Source organism: Neoarius graeffei, chromosome 3, assembly GCF_027579695.1.
Source record: "Neoarius graeffei isolate fNeoGra1 chromosome 3, fNeoGra1.pri, whole genome shotgun sequence".
Taxonomy (NCBI): domain Eukaryota; kingdom Metazoa; phylum Chordata; class Actinopteri; order Siluriformes; family Ariidae; genus Neoarius; species Neoarius graeffei.
Genome location: NC_083571.1, coordinates 52761773 through 52783131, shown reverse-complemented (window position 1 = coordinate 52783131; position 21359 = coordinate 52761773). Strand labels below are relative to the sequence as shown.

Sequence of the window (21359 nt, the reverse complement as noted above, 5' to 3'; positions counted from 1 at the left end):
TCACTCGCGCGCTCTGTGAGCTGCACAGGCCCGGAGTGCGCACCCTCCAGAGGGCACTCACTGTTCAGGGCGGAGTGATTTGGAGCGCAGCCGCTGAGGAGGAAGCGATGAGCCGCACTGACACATTTCAACTTACGTGCCGAATTAGTCATGTGATTAGCGTATCCGTGTATTGGCGTTGCTGTGTGCACGCAAATCGTTTTTAAAAACGTTAATCTGATGATCTGCTGATACGGTCTAATGTAAACCCCACCTCAGACTCAACTTGAAATTTTCTTTCATGATGTGGACTTGACTTGGACTTGAACACTGGCGACTTGAGCCTGGACTCGGACTTGAGGTTTAGTGACTCGACTACGACACAGACATTTAACCCATCTGAAGCAGTGAACACACGCATGCACACACATACCCAGAGCAGTGGGCAGCTATGTTATAGCGCCTGAGGAGCAGTCGGGGGTTCGGTGCCTTGCTCAAGGGCACTTCAGCCATGATACAGAGGGAGGGGAAAGTGCTGTTCATTTACTCATCTCCCCTCACATTTTTCCTGCTGGTCCCAGGAACTGAACCGACGACCCTTTGGGCCCAAGGCTGCTTCTCTAACCTTCAGGCCATGCCTGCCCCCATTATAAAATAAATAAATCCAAACTTTAGGGGTTTTTTTGAATATATATTTTGTATAATTTGTCTATGCATAAAATATTTAAATTGTATCACCTACTTTCAAAAAATTCCTTTTGTTAATGGTTGGTCAAAATAGACCACGTCCTAGATCCTCACTACATAGTGCATGTTTCACTGGAGTCTACACACTTTATATCCTACATGCATTTGGAATTGACCGGCTGTACTGCCTCCATGATCAAGTGGGAAATAGGAAATTTCCGACCTCCCAGTAGCTTGAATGGTTCTCTAACTCGTAACTCCTACCTGTAAAAGTCAAAGTTTTCTGAGAACTCATCTCTCTCATTATCTCTAGCCGCTTTATCCTGTCCTACAGGGTTGCAGGCGAGCTGGAGCCTATCCCAGCTGACTACGGGCGAAAGGCGGGGTACACCCTGGACAAGTCGCCAGGTCATCACAGGGCTGACACATAGACACAGACAACCATTCACACTCACATTCACACCTACGCTCAATTTAGTCACCAGTTAACCTAACCTGCATGTCTTTGGACTGTGGGGGAAACCGGAGCACCCGGAGGAAACCCACGCGGACACGGGGAGAACATGCAAACTCCACACAGAAAGGCCCTCGCCGGCCACGGGGCTCGAACCCAGAACCTTCTTGCTGTGAGGCAACAGTGCTAACCACTACACCACCGTGCCGCCCCATACAGTGGACAATAATGCACTATTGCCTTACAATGTCTTTCGCGCACACACAAAGTTTACATTTATTTATTCCCATTCATATACTACCTCAATATGCACACTCAACTCTGCACCTTATGTTGCTTGTGTCTGCACTTTGTTGTGTCATTTATTGTCTGTTTATTGTTTGTCTATTGTGTCATTTACTCTCTGCAGTGTTGCACTTTATGTTGTTATATGTAGACTTGTAGTCCTGTGATGTTTAATGTAGCACCATTGTCCTGGAGAAACGTAGTTTTGTTTTAACTGTGTACTGTACCAACTGTATGTGGTTGAAATGTTAAATAAAAAGACCTTGACCATTTCTCATTCATTCTTCTTCTTTTGGCTGCTCCCGGTTAGGGGTCGCCACAGCGGATCTTTCGTCTCCATCGCTCCCTGTCTTCCGCGTCCTTCTCTCCCACACCTGCCACTTTCATGTCCTCTCTCACCACATCCATGTATCTCCTCTTTGGCCTTCCTTGTTTTCGTTTGCCTGGCAGCTCCATCCTCAACATTCTCCTCCCAACATGCTCTGCATCTCTTCTCAGGATGTGCCCAAACCATCTCAGTCTCATCTCTCTTAGCTTAATTCCCAAGCTCTCCACATGTGCTGTCCTTCTGATGTGCTCGTTCCTTATCCTGTCCAACCTCCCATCGCAAACCTTAACATCCTCAACTCCGCCACCTCCAACTTTGCCTCCTGTCTCTTCGTTAAGGGTACGGTCTCCAATCCATACATCACAGCTGGTCTCACTACTGTCTTATTCATCTTGCCTTTCACTTTTGCTGGGACTTTCCTATCACAAACGACTCCCAAAATCCTTCTCCAACTGCTCCATCCTGCCTGCACACTCTTTCTCACCTCACTATCGCAGCCCCCATTTTCCTGCACAGTTGACCCCAGGTACTTGAATTCACCAACTTTCTTTACACCTGCTCCTTGCAGCTTCACTACACTCTCATCCCCGTTCTCATTGATGCACATGCAAATTCATTCTCAGTGTCCATCCATCCATTATCTGTAGCCACTTATCCTGTTCTACAGGGTCAGAGGCAAGCTATGTACGAGAGGCGGGGTACACCCTGAACAAGTCGCCAGGTCATCACAGGGCTGACACATCGAGACAAACAACCATTCACACTCGCATTCACACCTACGCTCAATTTAGAGTCACCAGTTAACCTAACCTGCATGTCTTTGGACTGTGAGAGAAACCGGAGCACCCGGAGGAAACCCACGCGGACACGGGGAGAACATGCAAACTCCACACAGAAAGGCCCTCGCCGGCTGCTGGATTTGAACCCAGAACCTTCTTGCTGAAGAAGAAACCTTTGTCACATGCACACTTCAAGCACAGTGAAATTCATCCTCTGCATTTAACCCATCTGAAGCAGTGAACACACACACACACACACACACCCAGAGCAGTGGGCAGCCACACCAGAGCGCCCGGGGAGCAGTCAGGGGTTCGGTACCTTGCTCAAGGGCACCTCAGCCCAAGGCCACCCCACGTTAACCTAACTGCATGTCTTTGGACTGTGGGGGAAACCGGAGCAGGCAGACACGGGGAGAACATGCAAACTCCACACAGAAAGGCCCTCGCTGGCCGCTGGGTTCGAACCCGTAACCTTCTTGCTAACCACTACACCACCATCATTCTCAGTGTATTCAAGTATATTCCAGTGTGTTTGGGTTGATGTTTTGAACATACTTATTTTCATATTAACATGAGAGAAAATAAGTGGGGCGGCACGGTGGTGTAGTGGTTAGCGCTGTCGCCTCACAGCAAGAAGGTCCTGGGTTCGAGCTCCGGGGCCGGCGAGGGCCTTTCTGTGTGGAGTTTGCATGTTGTCCGCGTGGGTTTCCTCCGGGTGCTCCGGTTTCCCCCACAGTCCAAAGACATGCAGGTTAGGTTAACTGGTGACTCTAAATTGAGCGTAGGTGTGAATGTGAGTGTGAATGGTTGTCTGTGTCTATGTGTCAGCCCTGTGATGACCTGGCGACTTGTCCAGGGTGTACCCCGCCTTTCGCCCGTAGTCAGTTGGGATAGGCTCCAGCTTGCCTGCGACCCTGTAGAAGGATAAAGCGGCTAGAGATAATGAGAATGAGATGAGAAAATAAGTGCAGTCAACAATTTACATTCAGTATCAGCTACACTGCAAAAAATAAAAATCTTAAAGTTTATTTGTCTATTTTCAAGTCAAAACATCTAGCCACCCTTATTATAAGACATAATTGCCCAACAAGCAAAACCTCATTTAGCTAGAAAGGCTAGTTTTTCGACAGTCCGTCTTGAAAATCTTGTATAGAAAAAATGTCTTGAAAAAGTCTTATTTGGAGCACCTTTGAAAATAAAACAAGTTTTTTTTAAAACAAGTAAGTACATTTTGGACATTTGTCAAATGCGGTTCATCTTGTTTCAAGAAAAAAAAAACAAAGTATGCTTGTTTTGGGAATAAATGAACTTTACTGAAATCTTTGAATCTTGCCCCCAAAATGCACTGTTGCTTTGGCGTTGTGTCAGCACTGTAAGTCAAAATGCGTAGACTTTTATTTTTATTTATTTTTATTTTTTGGTGCCTGAGGTCCTGGGGAAGTGGAATCTTAAGAGATGTTTTAATGTTTGAATGTTGAAATGGCAGGGCAGGGCAGCACAGTGGTGTAGTGGTTAGCGCTGTCGCCTCACAGCAAGAAGGTCCGGGTTCGAGCCCCGTGGCCGGCGAGGGCCTTTCTGTGCGGAGTTTGCATGTTCTCCCCGTGTCTGCGTGGGTTTCCTCCGGGTGCTCCGGTTTCCCCCACAGTCCAAAGACATGCAGGTTAGGTTAACTGGTGACTCTAAATTGAGCGTAGGTGTGAATGTGAGTGTGAATGGTTGTCTGTGTCTATGTGTCAGCCCTGTGATGACCTGGCGACTTGTCCAGGGTGTACCCCGCCTTTCGCCTGTAGTCAGCTGGGATAGGCTCCAGCTTGCCTGCGACCCTGTAGAACAGGATAAAGCGGCTAGAGATAATGAGATGAGATGAGATGAGATGTTGAAATGGGAAAAAAAATAAACTTGTTGCAATGTTACACATGTCGTCAACTTGATTCAAGATAGTCTCTGGTCTCATATCTAGAGTATTTTACTAATTACAAGTCACAAAAGGAGAATCTTTTAAGCTAGCAATGCTTAGTTGTAGAATTTAACAAGCCTAATATTAGTATATTTATCTTAAATTCAGTTTTTACTGCTAAGACTTGGTCATGAATTTAAGTGAAATACCCTTAAAATGAAATAAATAAATAAAAATGACTTGAATGGCTAAATGTAAGAAGTACGATCTTGTTATAAGAGCTATTTTGATTACTTTGAGTTAATCAGATCTTGCATAATAAGTTCCCCAATCTTATTTTGGAATTATTTCATCTAAAAACAGGTTAGATTTTTCATCTTACTTTAAGAAATCTTACCAAGTCAAATTTGACTAGTTCCATTGGCAGATTTCTTTTCACCTGATTCAAGCAAATATGCTTTGTTTTAATCTTTTATTTCTTATTTTTGAAAGGCCATTTTTGCAGTGTATGGAGTAGAGTGGGGTAATACGCCCCTGGCCTGATTTACCCAAAATAACCACCAGATGGCGCAAAGTTACATTTCTATTGTTGCTATGGACTGGCTTGACAACGGGGATATACAAATATCCACTGTGGATCGCATATCAGCAACGCAGCGGAGAGAAATCAAATTTCATGGTAAGTGATATAATTTTCAGATATCAGTAAAACTGTATTTAGATAGCTGCTATTTCGTCAGATATCACAGCTGTGTATGTGGTATGAGTAGACAAGTCAGTACGTTAAAAAAAATACATTAGGTATAAAAAGTTGAATCACATTTTGAAAGTAAGACCCTTTTTTGTAAAAGTGTAGTCTGTGGGGTAAAACGCCCCCTTAATGGCGGGGTAAATGGCCCCCAGGGGGCATCGTTTCCTTTTATCATAATTACTGTATTTCATACATTTCTGAATAGCAGATACATCGTTTTTAATAACATCTCGCTTACCTGGTTGAGTAAAGCAAGTAATTTGAACTTAATATTAAAAATAATTGAAATAAAAAAAATTGAAGTTAAAATGCAAAATATAATAAAATAATGCATCTATTCATTAATTCAGGGATATTTTCTTGTTTCTTTCACATTATAGGCTTAAGTAAACACTTTTGCTATCCAAACAGCTTTTTTTGAGTGAGGGCCCTTAAGAAAATCTACCATGGTTTTTATGTAGTAACCATGATTCTACCATGGTATCTCATGGTGATTCTAAGTACTATGAACCAACCATAGTATTACTATGGTTTATCCATGGTAGTAACCATGGTTCTACTATGGTATTTCATGGTGATTCTAAGTACTATGAACCAACCATAGCATTACTGTGGTTTATCCATAGTACTGCAGTAGCTGTGGTAGCATCATAGTTGTATGTGTAATAGGTCATAGTAACTATGAAATTAGTTTAAAAAGGGATAGTATGGTTTTTAAAAGGATGCACTAACTGTAGTATTACCATGCTTTCATCCAACAGTCAATGCTGTAGAGAAGGATCTCGATTAACAGCCCAGATACATTAACATTTACCATAGTGAAACCATGGTTAAATCATGGTTAAACCATAGTCATGAACCATGGTTTTCATGGTTACCCAAAAAACCATGAAAACCATGAAGAACTATAAACCATGGTAAAACCATGGTTAGTTTTCATAGTAAAACCATGGTTAATTTTCGTAAGGGGGGGCCTATTGCCCCACCTCAGGGGGCCTTTTACCCCACTGGGGGGGTAATAGGCCCCCTTGGCACAATGTTTGTTTTTGTTTTAAAAAAAATTAACTTTAGGCAAACTTTAGGTGGCATTATTGTTCATGTCACTGTTGTCAAAAACTATGATTAAAACTATGGTTCATTTCAACTTGGAGAAAAACTGAATTTTCCTTAAGGGGGGCTTTTTCCCCCACTCTACTCTACACTTCCTCAGCAGTGTGTGTGTGTGTGTGTGAGAGACAGAGAGATTCAGTGAATAGAGCTCATGTCATGCTCTTTCATGACATTTTTGGAGCTATAACTAACCAAGCATCACGTTTTTTAAACAGATTAGTCAGTAATTCAGTTGATTTGCAGGCAGTACGGAAAGCAAGAGGTTCCAAGTTGGACAATAACGAGTTCCTAGTTAAAAACGACAGCAAGGCGGCGGTAGCTTACGTCACATCCGCTTTGAACCCGGAAGCCATGTTGTGAGTGTTGTGTTTTTTAAGCTGTTAGAGTCGCTTTGTTTGGAGTTTTGAAGCAGAAACCGTGTCGTTTTCAGGGCGAGTATGGAGGTAAGAGGAGAAGTCCAGAGTTAATCAATGTCAATAGCTCATGTGTCTGCTCCCTCGGCCAACCCTGACATGTTAATTCACACTTTACTCCTCTGAAATCCAGGAGATCAGGAGTTACAAAGCCACCAAGAAGCCCGAACGCACACCATCAACTTACTTCCTTGTTCTTAGCTAGCTTCCTAGCAGCTAGTCACTAACGAATGCTTTATTATATAGCATGCTATCTATCTATCTATCTATCTATCTATCTATCTATCTATCTATCTGCTTACAGAAAACTTTTCCTTTACACTGTTTGGGAAGATTTAACTCACCAGTCTCACTTCAGACCAACACACACTTGATTCTGCTGCTGTGCAAAGCTAATAAATGTGAGTTAAAGACAAAACTAGCTACTGAATCATCACTCACTCAAATCTCACTCTTGTGTTGAGTTTGAAAAGCTTTCCAGCCCTTTCTAGCTCAGAGTTTCCTGAAGCACACTCCATGGGAGAGGTCTGAGCCACTGGAATGGGGTGTAAACACTAATCAGACTTAATATTAAGAAATGCTTACTGGGGCTTTGCTTTGATTGTTGGAAATATATAAAGAGAAACTTTTTTTTTTTGAGTAAGTGAGTGAGAGAACTGCCAGACTGGGGTATTTGCATATAGAGCCTATTTATTTATTTATTGTATTTATTTATTTATATAGACTAATAAATCCATAACTTTCTTTGTTTTCTTGTGATTCAGACGTGATAGGAATCTCTTCTAAAGGACTACTTTTCACCTGTGTGTGTAAAATGGACAATCATTTCTATAGAAGCTGCTCTCAGTGAAAAATATGCGTCCAGTCTCATTTCAGGAAAGAATCGATTCTCAGACTCGACTCTTTGGACCTGAGAGTCGACTCGAAAGCTAGAGAGTCGATTCTAAGCAAGTGATGCAGAGTTAAAGGATATGGGACATGGATTTTTTTCTGGGTATAATTATGTATAAAGGACATAAGAAATGCCATCGAAATCACTGCAGGGCGTCAAAAATGTGAAAATCATCACATTATTCAACTTTTTTATACATCAGCGTAAAACAATGATTCGTTAATTAGCTAAGCGGTCACGTGACCCGTGACGTCACAAAAACTTTCCAAGGAGCCAGCGCTTGGGTATCTAATGTAAACAGGTTACCGAAATGGACACCATCGACAGTGACATTCCCGATGTTTCACAGAGATGTGAAGTTAGACCCTATCAATTCTAACCGATAGCTGGAAATTCACATGAACATGGATCTTGTCTTTACTCTGACGGGTCACATGATTCTGAGAGTGAGAGTTCATTCAATCCCCATGAAACTGAAAGCGGTCGGCTCCATAACACTTCCTGGTAAGTTAAAAACAATTCTGCTCAAAGGCTAATGATCTGTTGAAAGAAGTATTATTTTTGTATCATACATTGAAAGTTCATCATAGATCTAGCTAAAGTCCGTTGCAAGCTAGTTTTTTTTTTTTGCTGATATTTTTCGAGATTGATTGAGATACAATGCTTCCAGAGTCCGAGATGAAAACATTCAAAATGGCGAAACGAGTCAGAATTATGATAATCAATAATTGATACACCCAAAATTATAATACTAATCCTTACCGCATGAGGCCCATGGTAAAACCACACTTCCAGGAGGGGCTGCCGTCTGCCTCCCAAGCCGGCCGAGAGCGCTCCTCGTCGGGCACGGCCAGGTGGGCGAATGCCCTGGTCCGTCTGCCCTGTCTAAAAAATAATGGTACAACTCCGAGTGAAGGTATCAATGCGCTGCCGAAGTGCGCAGAAGGTGTTAGTACGCCTGTCATTATAGTGCGGACTTTCCATAGCATAGAAAATCGCTACGTTTCAATTTGTGTAACTGAACTTTGTTTCATGTCACTGGTCATATAAACCTATGTAAACAGGAAAAACGTGGAAGAGTTTGGTCGCATCTAACTACAGCCCCAAAAAATACCATTGGCCATGCTGAGCCTAGCTACATTGCTAACAGGAGTGACAGCGCGTCTGACTGACTGGGAGGTCGCAATACACCATGATGTTCAATGTACGTTAAACACTCTAAAAACGAAACAATTTTCTTGTCATCCAAGACACAAAAACTATTTTGTCGCATTCGTCATCATCACGATTCACACTTCTCCATATTCATCTACCCGCTTGTGCTGTACCCGGAAGTTTTTGTGACGTATGATCACGTGACAGCGGCTCTTCCGGTTGTAAAATATGCATATCAGAGCTCGAGCAGAAATGCCATATAATCATCACGAATATAACGATTTTGCTGAATTTAATAGATAATTTTGTATTTGTTGATGCAATTATTTCATATTTTTAATGGAAAGAAACTGATATAGCGTGCATTTATGTTTCATGTCCCATATCCTTTAATGGGAGATTCAAGTGTCGCTGTTTTATTGTTCTGCTATTTAATTAGAGATCTGGATTTGTTCTAGTTTGCTGTTGATACATATGGGGTATGGAATAATTTGTTGAATCGAATATTTGTGGTCGAAGTGCTTATAATGGGACTAGTCAAGTCGAATGCTTCATTGACCAAGTCAAAGACTGTCTCGTATTCTGAGCTCATGACTAAACCTTGCTGAATACAAAAAGCGAAATAGCCGATCACTCCTAATTACCCATTAGTAGTCGTGGTGTTGGGTTGTTTTTTTGAGCGACACGGTGGTGTAGTGGTTAGCACGGTCGCCTCACAGCAAGAAGGTTCCGGTTTCGAACCCAGTGGCCGGCCAGGGAATTTGTATGTTCTCTGCGTGGGTTTCCTCCACAGTCCAAAGACATGCAGTTAGGTTAACGTGGGGCAGCCTTGGGCTGAGGTGCCCTTGAGCAAGGTACCGAACCCCTGACTGCTCCCTGGGCGCTCTAGTGTGGCTGCCCACTGCTCTGTGTGCATGTGTGTGTGCACTGCTTCAGATGGATTAAATGCAGAGGATGAATTTCACTGTGTTTGAAGTTTGCATGTGACAAATAAAGGTTTCTTCTTTTTTTTGATTATAAGAAGGAAGTTGTATTTCTGAGGAACAACAGAGGTGGAGAATATCACACACTTGTCGTGTCAAGAGCCTTTTATATTAACACCATCATAGCAGTATTCTATCTTATAGAATAAATAATGAAATATTAAAGGGATAGTTCGGGATTTTTGACATGAATCTGTATGGCATCCCCATCGATAGTGTCGTGCAAACACACTGACTTACCCCCTGACAGCATCCTGTGAGTCCAGTTCTTGTCCAGTTTTGGTCCAGACGAAAGTAGTCCGGCAAGTTTGTTGGGGTCACGAAAGTAAAACGTTTTTCGTCTCAAAACAGTATGTGTTCAAAAGAGTGATATATTTGCATCACAAAACCGTCGTCAAATAAAAAGTCAGACCTCGAAATCGCTTGGCACTATTTTCTCTCCCTTCTTATCACTGCGCGCTGCCGGCTTCATCCAGCTGCGGCTCCAGCTTCAAGGATAAGCTGGAGCCGCATAAGTAGGAGTCCCGGCGGGTGGTTTGTGTTCGATTCGTTTATATCCCGACCTTGTCAGCTGTCAGATTTATGTTCATGGACCCGGTAAGCTGGTAAATAATATATATATATATATTTTTTTTTCTTTACCAAATTCTAACAGAAAACGAGAGCGCCCGAAAGGGAAAACCGAGCCGAGCCGCCTCACGGCTGTAATGCAAATTGCTTTCCTCCTCAGTATACAAGTGCGCTTCCATGGCAGGGAAAAAGAAACTACCCTGACTGTTGCCTATGTAGTGCCCTATTTATACAAATAGGAGTCATTCAGGATTCAGCCATGACACGGAGCAAAAACATGGCTGAATCCTGAATGACTCCTATTTGTATAAATAGGGCACTACATAGGCAGCAGTCAGGGTAGTTTCTTTTTCCCTGCCATGGAAGCGCACTTGTATACTGAGGAGGAAAGCAATTTGCATTACAGCCGTGAGGCGGCTCGGCTCGGTTTTCCCTTTCGGGCGCTCTCGTTTTCTGTTAGAATTTGGTAAAGAAAAAAAATATATATATATATATATATATATATATATATATATATATATATATATATATATATTATTTACCAGCTTACCGGGTCCATGAACATAAATCTGACAGCTGACAAGGTCGGGATATAAACGAATCAAACACAAACCACCCGCCGGGACTCCTACTTATGCGGCTCCAGCTTATCCTTGAAGCTGGAGCCGCAGCTGGATGAAGCCAGCAGCGCGCAGTGATAAGAAGGGAGAGAAAATAGTGCCAAGCGATTTCGAGGTCTGACTTTTTATTTGACGACGGTTTTGTGATGCAAATATATCACTCTTTTGAACACATACTGTTTTGAGACGAAAAACGTTTTACTTTCGTGACCCCAACAAACTTGCCGGACTACTTTCGTCTGGACCAAAACTGGACAAGAACTGGACTCACAGGATGCTGTCAGGGGTAAGGTCAGTGTGTTTGCACGACACTATCAATGGGGATGCCATACAGATTCATGTCAAAAATCCCGAACTATCCCTTCAAGTACAAACTGTTATGATTATCTTGTGTAAGCAAGTAGGTCCGGTTTCCATCAAATCGCGCGCTCTGATTGGCTCACGAGCGGTCCGGAATCCTACGATCCAGACCCCGGTTACGGACCTTTGGCGACTCGTTCGTTCACAACAAACATGGTAGCAATTTTTTGTCAACATTTATTTTCGCATTTCTCAGTATAATAGCATTAATTTTACAGCATGGATAACGATAACGACAGTCTTGACAGCAAAAGCGAGTTTTACTACCCCGAGGAAGACGAAATAAAAGAAAACATTTCAGGGGAAAGCCGAAAACCTGTTCTAAATATTCGGGTGTAGCCATCATTTTAGAAGTGAGGGGGACAAATTGTTCAGAGGTCTACTGAGTGATTTATCATCCTCTCGCATTCAGTTGCACCTCTCCTTAGCAGCTAAAGAACCACATAACCACAAACAGCACAGCAGCAGGGAACCGACTTTAGTTCTTTAAAATGATCTGCTATCAAAATCTAAAACCTAAAGCTGCCAGAGTCTGGTTGAGTTGACATAGAATGACCCTGGAGCATCTACAGCCAGATAATTAAGTGCCAAATGTCAACACTGAACACCAAAAGTTCTGTAAAACACCATTCCTGTTTAAAATGATCAGCGCCAAAATTGCGTGGAAGTGACAAGGTAACAGGCGAACAAGCCACATAATTTATTTTAATGTCAAGAAGTGACAAGTGAAAGTGACACAACAATAAACATATCAACATTAAGATTAATCAATTAAGAAAAATGGTAGGACCTGTGCCTGCTGCCTAATACAGTAGTCAAATAATATCTGCAAATAAATAAATAATAAACAAAAAGTCTCTTTGAAATTACATATAAACTACGTCTTTAAGCATCCGTGTCAGTATTTCCCTTTTGAACCAAGGGAATCGAAGGCTACAGGCTCTCCTGATTAACTATATTACAAAATAATATCATCAGTTCTAGATTTCTTTTAGACCCAAGCAGAAACAATAATATAATCAAAATAAAATAACAGTTGCATTAAGTAAAAAGTGACTGTCTCTTTGTTGATGATCCTCTATAATGTTACTCAAGTAAAAGTAAAACGTATTTTGCAGCAAAACAACTCTTAAAGTGCTGATGACACGTTTTTGACATCTTTGGCGATGTTTTATAACATAAAAAGTAATTTCCGATGATCCATATATTAATTCACGAAGGCACCTATTTTACAAGTTATGATAAAAAACGCGGCTATTTGGGCAAATTTGACAGGGCTGCAGCACCCAGGAGACGAAAGAGGAGGAGGAGCTATATGACGTCAGCGAAAGAACCTTCCTCCTAACTTACCAGTTTGTTGTTGATGCGACAGGTGTTCAGTTTGTCATTATTAGTATTATACATTATTATATATATAGTTATTATGCCTTCGCGTTGTGTTGCCGGCTTTTGCTCCAAAACCCACAAGGATGGGGTAAGTTTATTCAAGTTTCCCAGAGATCCCGAGCTGCATGCGAAGTGGGTGAAGCAAGTCAGGCGCACTCGTGACAAGTGGGAGCCCTCACCAACATCTGTCCTGTGCTCTGAACACTTTGATTTGGATTGTTTTGACACCCTTCCCAGCTTAAAAGAATCTCTTGGGTGTTCAGTTCAGCACAAACGTGCGTTACTACCATCAGCAGTGCTTACACAGTGTTGCCAGATTGGGAGGTTTCCCGCCCAGTTGGGCGGTTTCAAGTGCATTTTGGTGGGTTTTGAACATATTTTGGGCTGGAAAACGTCAGCAGTATCCAACTGGGCGGGATTCCTCCCAATCTGGCAACACTGCCAGTATTCCGGAGGGGGTCTACTAGTAGCTATGCCGGATCCAAAGACAGTCCTCCTGTCAGAACATGTGTTGTGAAACGACATAAGATAAAGGTACGTAGAGCTATAGATTCTACATGATAATCATAAATGTAATCATAAAGTCGGCGTGATATCAGTCATGTATTTGCTTGTGAAAGCTTGCGGCTTTCATGTAACTGCCGCCTAGCAACGAGAGGCAAAGGGTAAAGAGGGTAGGCTATCATAGATTCTATTCGGAAGAGATCAACACAATTCTAGACTCCCAGAAGAGGAAGAGCTACCACTAGAGCAGGGGTGGCCAACCAGTTGGAGACCAAGAGCCACATTTTTTACTGTATTGTCGCAAAGAGCCACATCATACACATGGGCACACGAACATCACCCATCTCTCTCTCTCTCTCTCTCTCTCTCTCTCTCTCACACATACATACACACACACACCCCTCTGCTCAACCAGATTAATAGTAAATGTCACACACCAACATATTTACTCCTACAGTACTAAGACCACAGACTGAGGCCAGTCATTTTTAACAATGAACATTGTGTGCACTTACTATGCATGCTGCTTAGTGGGACTCATGGCATTACCAAAAAAAAGCCACACCATACACATGACCGCACATGAACATCGCCCCCGCTCTCCCTCACAGACGCTCACGCTCAACACGCACCTCTGCTCAGCCTGATTAATAGTAAATGTCACACGCCAACATGTGAGAAATTTACTCCTTCAGTCAGTACTAATACCACAGGCCAGTCATTTACAGCAATCAATATTGTGTGCACTTACTATGCATGTTGCTTAGTGGGACTTCTAACATTCCTTGCCTTGAACAATCCTCTTCAAATCTGGCTTGTATTCCGTCGTTGCCACTCGAAGCAGTTCTTTCACATGGGTTTCAGTCAGAACAGAACGATGCTTTGACTTCACGTGTTTCATGGTAGAGAACACAGACTCGCAGACGTATGTTGACCCAAACATTGACAGTATCTTAAGCGCAGCCCGTTTCACATTCGGGTATTTTTCCAATGGCACACTTTTCCAAAACTCAATGGTGCCTTCCCTCAAAACAGGTTTCAGTTGGTCTTCCTCACGAAGATCGATCATCTCCAACTCAGCCGCAGCCTCATCTGTGACAAGCGGGGCTTTCAAACAGTCCGTCTCCGCATTGAATGGGTCGACGAGGAACGTAACCTGTGGCCTTTTCAGTTGTATATCACGGAACCGGGTTACAAAGCTTTCGTGCAGGTTTTCAATTAGTGTTGCATATCTGGCTCCTTGCTTATTCAGGGAGGCGGGAAGCTTTGAAATGAGCTAATGACGACTGACATATAAGGCAGAATGGCTTGCCATTACGTTCAACAAAAAAGTATAAACTCTCCCACTCTGTTAAAAATGTCCTATGTTCGTCTTCATATTTTCGTTTTGCTGTGCATTTTTTCATTGCCATTTTGAGAGGCTACTTGACACAAGACACACCTTGCCCAAAAACTTAGCGATTATCTCACGCACATGCGCATTTGACATGACCTGAAAATACCGTAATATACCCAAGCAAAGCGAAGATACATTTGACGAAAATACCATACTGAACTCAAGCAAAGCGCACACGCACATAAAAAAACCCCACAAACACAAACTTCGATATGAACGTAAGAGCCGCATGACACCGGGCAAAGAGCCGCATGCGGCTCGTGAGCCGCGGGTTGGCCACCCAAGCACTAGAGAGTTCACCGGCGTTTTCATGCGCCATTTCCATTGAGTAGAACCAGAGTAGAACAGCCAGTGAACCGCAGCGTGTTCTCCCGCTGACATCACAACATGGCCGCGAGCCACGGACCCAGTTTTCTTGCGCTGTGCAATTAAAAGTTGGATATTCGCATAACAGCTTCTTTTCACGTAATTATAACAGAAATCTAACATGTTTGCCATGTTGTATAGTTTATTTAAGAAATTGCATGGAGTCATGTTCGTGTCATCAGCCCTTTAAGAGTATAATTTATCCCAAAAGTTACTCAAGTAAATGTAACGGAGTAAATGTAACTAGTTACTGCCGCCTCTAAGTTAGCTAGCTAGCTTAACTAACTAAATTGACATCTATTTGTCATCTTTTAGCTAAACATTATCTACATTCAACAGCATTATTCAACTTACACGGTTTGTTTGGAAAAAACTGTCTAAAGTCTTTAGCCTCTTGGCTGGTTTGCTGAACATACAGAAGCGCTGCCCAGATCTGAATCACACCAAAGAGACTCGTACAATATTTTCTAAAGCGTCTCTGATCACACACGACAGCGGGGTTTGTTTGCCGCCTTAGCTCCGCCTGCTCATGATGCGTTTAGAGGCGGCTCGGAAAAACGCGTTTCCACATGTTAAAAATGAATTGAGTGGTTGTAATGTCTGTAAAAAGTGCAGGGGACAGAGGGCACAAATACGGGAAGTGCGGGGGACATGTACCCCGCATCCGCTACGCCCATGTAAATATTAGATTAGATTAGATAGAACTTGATTGATCCCTTTGGGAGGGTTCCCTCAGGGAAATTACAATTCCTGTAGCATCATTATGGGATAAACCGAGAATAGAATAGAAAAAAGAGAGAACTTCTAGATAAATTAAGTCTTTAGAAAACTTCTGGATAAATAAATTATTTACATATACAAATGTATTAAAAAGATAGGGGGAAAAAAAAGTCCAGCAGGAGAGATATTGCACATTGTCCGGTATTGCTTTTAGTCAGGCTAGGCTACTGCTCCTTCCCGTCCTCTGTCCTCCTGTTCCCCCCCAGAGAGGAGTTGTACAGTCTGATGGCATGAGGGACAAAGGAGTTTTTGAGTCTGTTCGTCCTGCACTTGGGAAGGAGCATTCTGTCACTGAACAGGCTCCTCTGGTTGCTGATGACGGTGTGCAGAGGGTGACCGGCATCGTCCACGATGTTCAATAGTTTGTCCATAGACCTCTTCTCTGCCACCGTCACCAGAGTGTCCAGCTTCATGCCGACCACAGAGCCGGCCCGCCTGATCAGTTTGTCCAGCCTGGATGTGTCCTTCTTGGATGTGCCCCCCCCCCCAGCACACCACGGTGTAAAACAGGACACTGGCAACCACAGACTGATAGAACATCCACAGGAGTTTCCTGCAGATGTTAAAGGACCGCAGCCTCCTCAGGAAGTATAGCCTGCTCTGTCCCTTCCTGTACAATTGGTTAGTGTTACAAGTCCTGTCCAGCCACAGCCCGACGTACTTGTAGGAATCCACAGCCTCCACCTCGACTCCCTCGATCAGAACTGGTCGTGACCTTGGTCTGGACCTTCCAAAGTCAGTGAACAGCTCCTTGGTCTTCAAGGTGTTGACCTGCAGATGGTTCCTGTTGCACCACATGGCCAAGTCCCTCACCAGGCTCCTATACTCCTCCTCTCTGTCGTCCCTGATACACCCCACGATGGCTGTCTCATCGGTGAACATATGGTTTCCCTTTCGGGCGCTCTCATTTTCTGTGGGAATTTGGTAAAGAAAAAATAAATATATTATTTACCAGCTTAAGGTCGGTCCGTATTGTGAAATACCGTGACCTCGGCCTTGAAAATTGCATGCTACGGACCGACCTTAAGCTGGTAAGTAACAAATATATCTTGCAGAATGATTATCTTGTGCAATATACCTGGGTAATACCAGTAATAATACCTGTGCAATACTTACACGTGCAGTTCCACCTTTGTAATACACTTATGTTAACTATATATCTGCAAACATGTTAATTTATGCAAATTTAAGTGCTTATAATGGGACTAGTCAAGTCGAAGTCAAATGCTGTGTTCACACTTATACCGGTACGAAAGTGGTATAACTGTATCGATACAAAGTATACCGGTACAGTTTAGTGCATCTGTCCACGCTAGCGAGAAATGTTTGCGGTTTTCTTTCACGGTAGTTGAAATGCGCGTGCGCGAAATGTTTCCGTGGTTACCGAGTAACTTCCTTCCGAGAATATGGCGGATGAAACAACGTGTGTGTGCTTTTTGTTGTCAGTGTACAGTCTGTATTTCTGGTGGTCATTTATTCAGTCGAATTGTATAAAACGCGCGAGGCAGTTGAGAAAGAAACAAAGAAAACGCATCTCCATTCTTCACTATTTTATTCAGCGATTTAAGACATCGATTGAGGTGTGTGACTTTCCACATGCGCATTATATTTGTATCGATACAGAACTGCTTCATCTGTCCACACTACAGCGAAGCGCTACAGTACCGATACTGTACCGGTACGAAACCCATACATTTGTGGGTTTCGTACCGATACAGTTATACCGCTACAGTACCGGTATAGTTGCTAGTGTGGACAGGTGTTGCGGTACGAAAGTAGTTTCATATCGGTACAAAATCCCTAGTGTGGACGGGGTAAAAGACTGTCTCGCATTCTAAGCTCATGACTAAACCTAAAAGATAATAATTTGCTGAATTAAAAAAAAGTTAAATAGCCTATCACTCCTAATTAGTAGTAGTAGTAGTGGTGGTGGTGGGTTTTTTGTTTTTTTTTTAATTAAAAGAAGGAAGTTGTTTCTGAGGAACAACAGAAGTGGAGAATATCATAATTTGTCGTGTCAAGATCCTTTTATAACACCATCATAGCAGTTTGTACTTAATATTACATTATTTACTCTCTAAGATTATCTTGGTGTATTTTGGAATCAAGAATCATTTGACAGCCGACTCTTTGAATCAGAGTCGACTCGGATTTGAGACGTGTTGCCGGATCGGACTGTTCCACCGCTCAGGAGTAAGGAGGGGTGGCGTGTTTAGTTCTGAAAACCGTGATTCCTATTTTGTCCTGATGTTGACTGTTTATCGCTGTAGTGACGGCGTGTATCGGGTATTGATGTGGTTTCTTGTCCAGTTTGTCGAGGTTAATGTTTTATTCAACACGCGTGAAATACTCCGAGCATCCTGACTCCCCTTTGCTGCGCCTCCATGCTGAGGTCGGACTCTGACGAATCCGTGTCTCGGGCTCGATTGAGGATCCTGTAGAGAGAGAGAGAGGGGTTGGTGATGTGATTAACGGTATCGGAGAGTTTTTAAATATTTTAACGTGTCGGGAATAGACGTGGTGGCGTGGTTGATATCGGACGCGGTGTGAAACGTGGGATTTTTTTTTTCTGTAAAGTGCGTTTGTTTGTGGGGGTTTTTTCCCCCCTCCATGTGGCTGTCATTCAAATGGAATCTCAGTTAGCATTGAGCTAAGCTAATCTGCTAACTAGCACGCCTTTGCTCGGCTGTGCAGGAGTCCGCGCTGCTGTGAGAGAGAGAGAGAGAGAGATCCACGCTGGAGTTCCGGATTTATTTTTTTATTAAGTAGTCTCGGATTGAATCCCCTCCCGGGGCTCAGAGGCGCCTCAGCGGCGGTGTGCTGTGCTGTGCACCGCAGTCTGCGTCAGCCATGAGGTGCAGTGAGGGAGAGCAGTGAGTGAGGCGGGCGGGTTTAACCCGGGTTATTTGTGGCCCTGGAGGAAAGCTGGGGGCCATCCAGGGCCTCACAGACTCTCAGCGCATCCGCAGCCTCGCTCAGTCCGACCCGGAGGATTTCCGCCACTCGGTCGGCGTCACCACTCTCTGCTTCAGACTTGGTTTTGTTTAATTTGTTTTGTTTTTTTGTGCGCATGCTCACACCGGTCATAAAATGGATCTGAATTTTTACTCGGATCTGACGGACGGAACCGGACAGCCGGGGGACCCCGAGTTCCTGGACGCACAAGCCTTTAACGGGTTTGATACAGTTCAGAAGGTGATCACCGTCATAACACTTCACCAAACATCACAGCTCTGGCTTTACAGGTTCTATAAAGTGTCCTCGGTCGGTCATTCCGCCGGGCTGGAGAGCATTTACCCTGTGGTGCTCCAGAACGGGCACCATGAGCATCCCTGCACCTTCTGGAGCACTGCCAGTAAACTCTACACGTGTTCAGATCCCAGCAGTTAACTAGTCTCATCTCATCTCATTATCTCTAGCCGCTTTATCCTGTTCTACAGGGTCGTGGGCAAGCTGGAGCCTATCCCAGCTGACTACGGGTGAAAGGCGGGGTACACCCTGGACAAGTCGCCAGGTCATCACAGGGCTGACACATAGACACAGACAACCATTCACACTCACATTCACACCTGCGGTCAATTTAGAGTCACCAGTTAACCTAACCTGCATGTCTTTGGACTGTGGGGGAAACCGGAGCACCCGGAGGAAACCCACGCGGACACGGGGAGAACATGCAAACTCCACACAGAAAGGCCCTCGCCGGCCCCGGGGCTCGAACCCAGGACCTTCTTGCTGTGAGGCGACAGCGCTAACCACTACACCACCGTGCCGCCCCCAGCTCTTTGCTGAGGACATTATTAAAAAATGTTCTGTTTCCGGTCCACCGGCCGGGTGAGTGCCGTTTGTGCAGTTGAAAATTTTTTTTTAATGCCGGTTTTTCGACATTTTTTTTTTCAGGTCCGTAAATCTAAAATCGAACTTGACATTCCCAGGGCTTTCCACTAAGGCTCATACTAGCCAGCCATGACAAATAAGTAGCCAGCCGGGAGGAGTAAACACAAAATAAACTCCTGTGCACGCAGTTCCCAGGGTTAACTGTATTTTCCACAGACCATTTATTTATTCACTTTACTCAAATACAAAGTAAAATGGCAGTAAATCATCTTTCTTTTCTTGCGTATTGCATCATGAGGCGTTCCTGGCTTGTAAATCTCTTATTTTCGGTGCATGACACATTCACGCAGCTGAGCATGCTATGAATTAACAACGACAACGGTCTGTAGTGGGGCTACACAATTACACACTCAGCCAACATTTTCTCCATTTGTGTATGAAAATACACTCCAACCACTCAGCTTGGGTTCATTTACAACCAACGGCGTCTTTTGATGCCAGCACGTAACTGAACGAGAGAAGACTGGTTTACCGGAGACAAAATAAGCGTCATCTCTGCTGTTCCCTCCGACGGCCCCGACACACTACTGCCTCCGCCGAGTGCGCGCGCGCACACACCGCATGTCGGGGCCGCGGATGAGTTACTCTCCCTTGATCAACAAAGTCGGCGGGGAGTTTGTGGTTATCGGTACAAACAGCGCGAATCACAACTTAAATGAGTGCGGTTCAGTTTGACATTATTGTCAGTCCGTTAGATAAACATTTAATTTTATTAAAATCGAAAATTAATATTTAGAGCCTGTGGGCTACAAAAATAAGTCATTAAAGTAGCCGGCTGGACTTAATTGTGTAGTCGGCTGTATGACCGGCAGCCGGCGCTTGTGGAAAGCCCTGCATTCCGCGCAGAATATAGAATCGAATCAGCTCTGCGCATGCGCCATGCGGCACAAAAAAATAGCAGCCACCATGAAGGAAGGAGATCCGGAGTTTTCAAACATTCGCTTAAGTGTGAAATGGCAAAATGGTATTCTAGCGAACAACAAAATAGTAAAGATTCAGAAAAACAAATCATTCAGTGATCATTTTAATAGTGTAATTTCATCCGCACTAGGCCTAACGCTCGATTCAGAACTACAAAAAGTCCGTGTGTCAGACATTCTAAGTACCTTTGTAAAAGTTTTGCAAATGTTTCAGTCAGCATTTAAAATGCTAACTTAGTTTTTGTACAAGTTTCAGTTGATTAAACTGTCATTTTATTAAATGTGTCTGCTTTTGTAATAAAGTACTGAAAGAAAAAGCAAACACAGCATTGCGATTTCTTATCCATCCATATATATAAAAAAAAAATCCCTCCCTCCCGACTGAAATTTTTTTTGCTCACCCGGTGGACAGGAAACGGATTTTTTTTTTTTTTTTTAAGGATGGCCTGGGCCAGAGGAAAGAACCGCGTACGTCAGTGGCGGGGGCCGGAGTTGTTCAGACCAACAATAGCAAGACCACGAAAGGTCGCCATTTTTAAGCGACAAGAAGCAGCAGCTGTACAAACGCAAAGTCATCCATTATTATTGTTGCTGCTGCTGCTTCTTCTCCGTGTTGTTGTTGTTGCTTCGATGTTCGTGGCAAGGTTTATGCAAACGCAGCGACGTATACTGACGTATAATGACGTGGCTCCCCTTAGCACCGCGAGCTATGGAAAAGCAAACTGGTTCTCAGCTGGCTCGCAAGTTGAACGAGTTGTGAACCAGCACCAGCACTGGCTCCGAACCAGCCCTGGAACTGATTTGGTGGAAAAGGGGTACATAGACACAGACAACCTTTCACACTCACATT

The 21359-nt window shown here is 43.6% G+C and overlaps 1 protein-coding gene across 6 annotated transcripts in view; it reads left to right on the top strand.

Annotated features, from left to right (window-relative positions):
- The first annotated feature begins 6619 nt into the window (after positions 1-6619).
- Positions 6620-21359, top strand: part of tox4b (TOX high mobility group box family member 4 b) — a 98760-nt gene continuing 84020 nt past the window's right edge. For 4 of the 6 annotated variants that reach the window (XM_060916986.1, XM_060916983.1, XM_060916987.1 and 1 more), the window contains exon 1: positions 18103-18890. In XM_060916986.1, coding sequence (XP_060772969.1) covers positions 18786-18890 — 105 coding nt within the window. In that variant the 5' untranslated portion in view covers positions 18103-18785. Of the gene's footprint in view, positions 6714-18102; positions 18891-21359 lie in introns of those variants that run through there. The other 2 variants (XM_060916989.1, XM_060916988.1) reach the window with 1 other exon arrangement.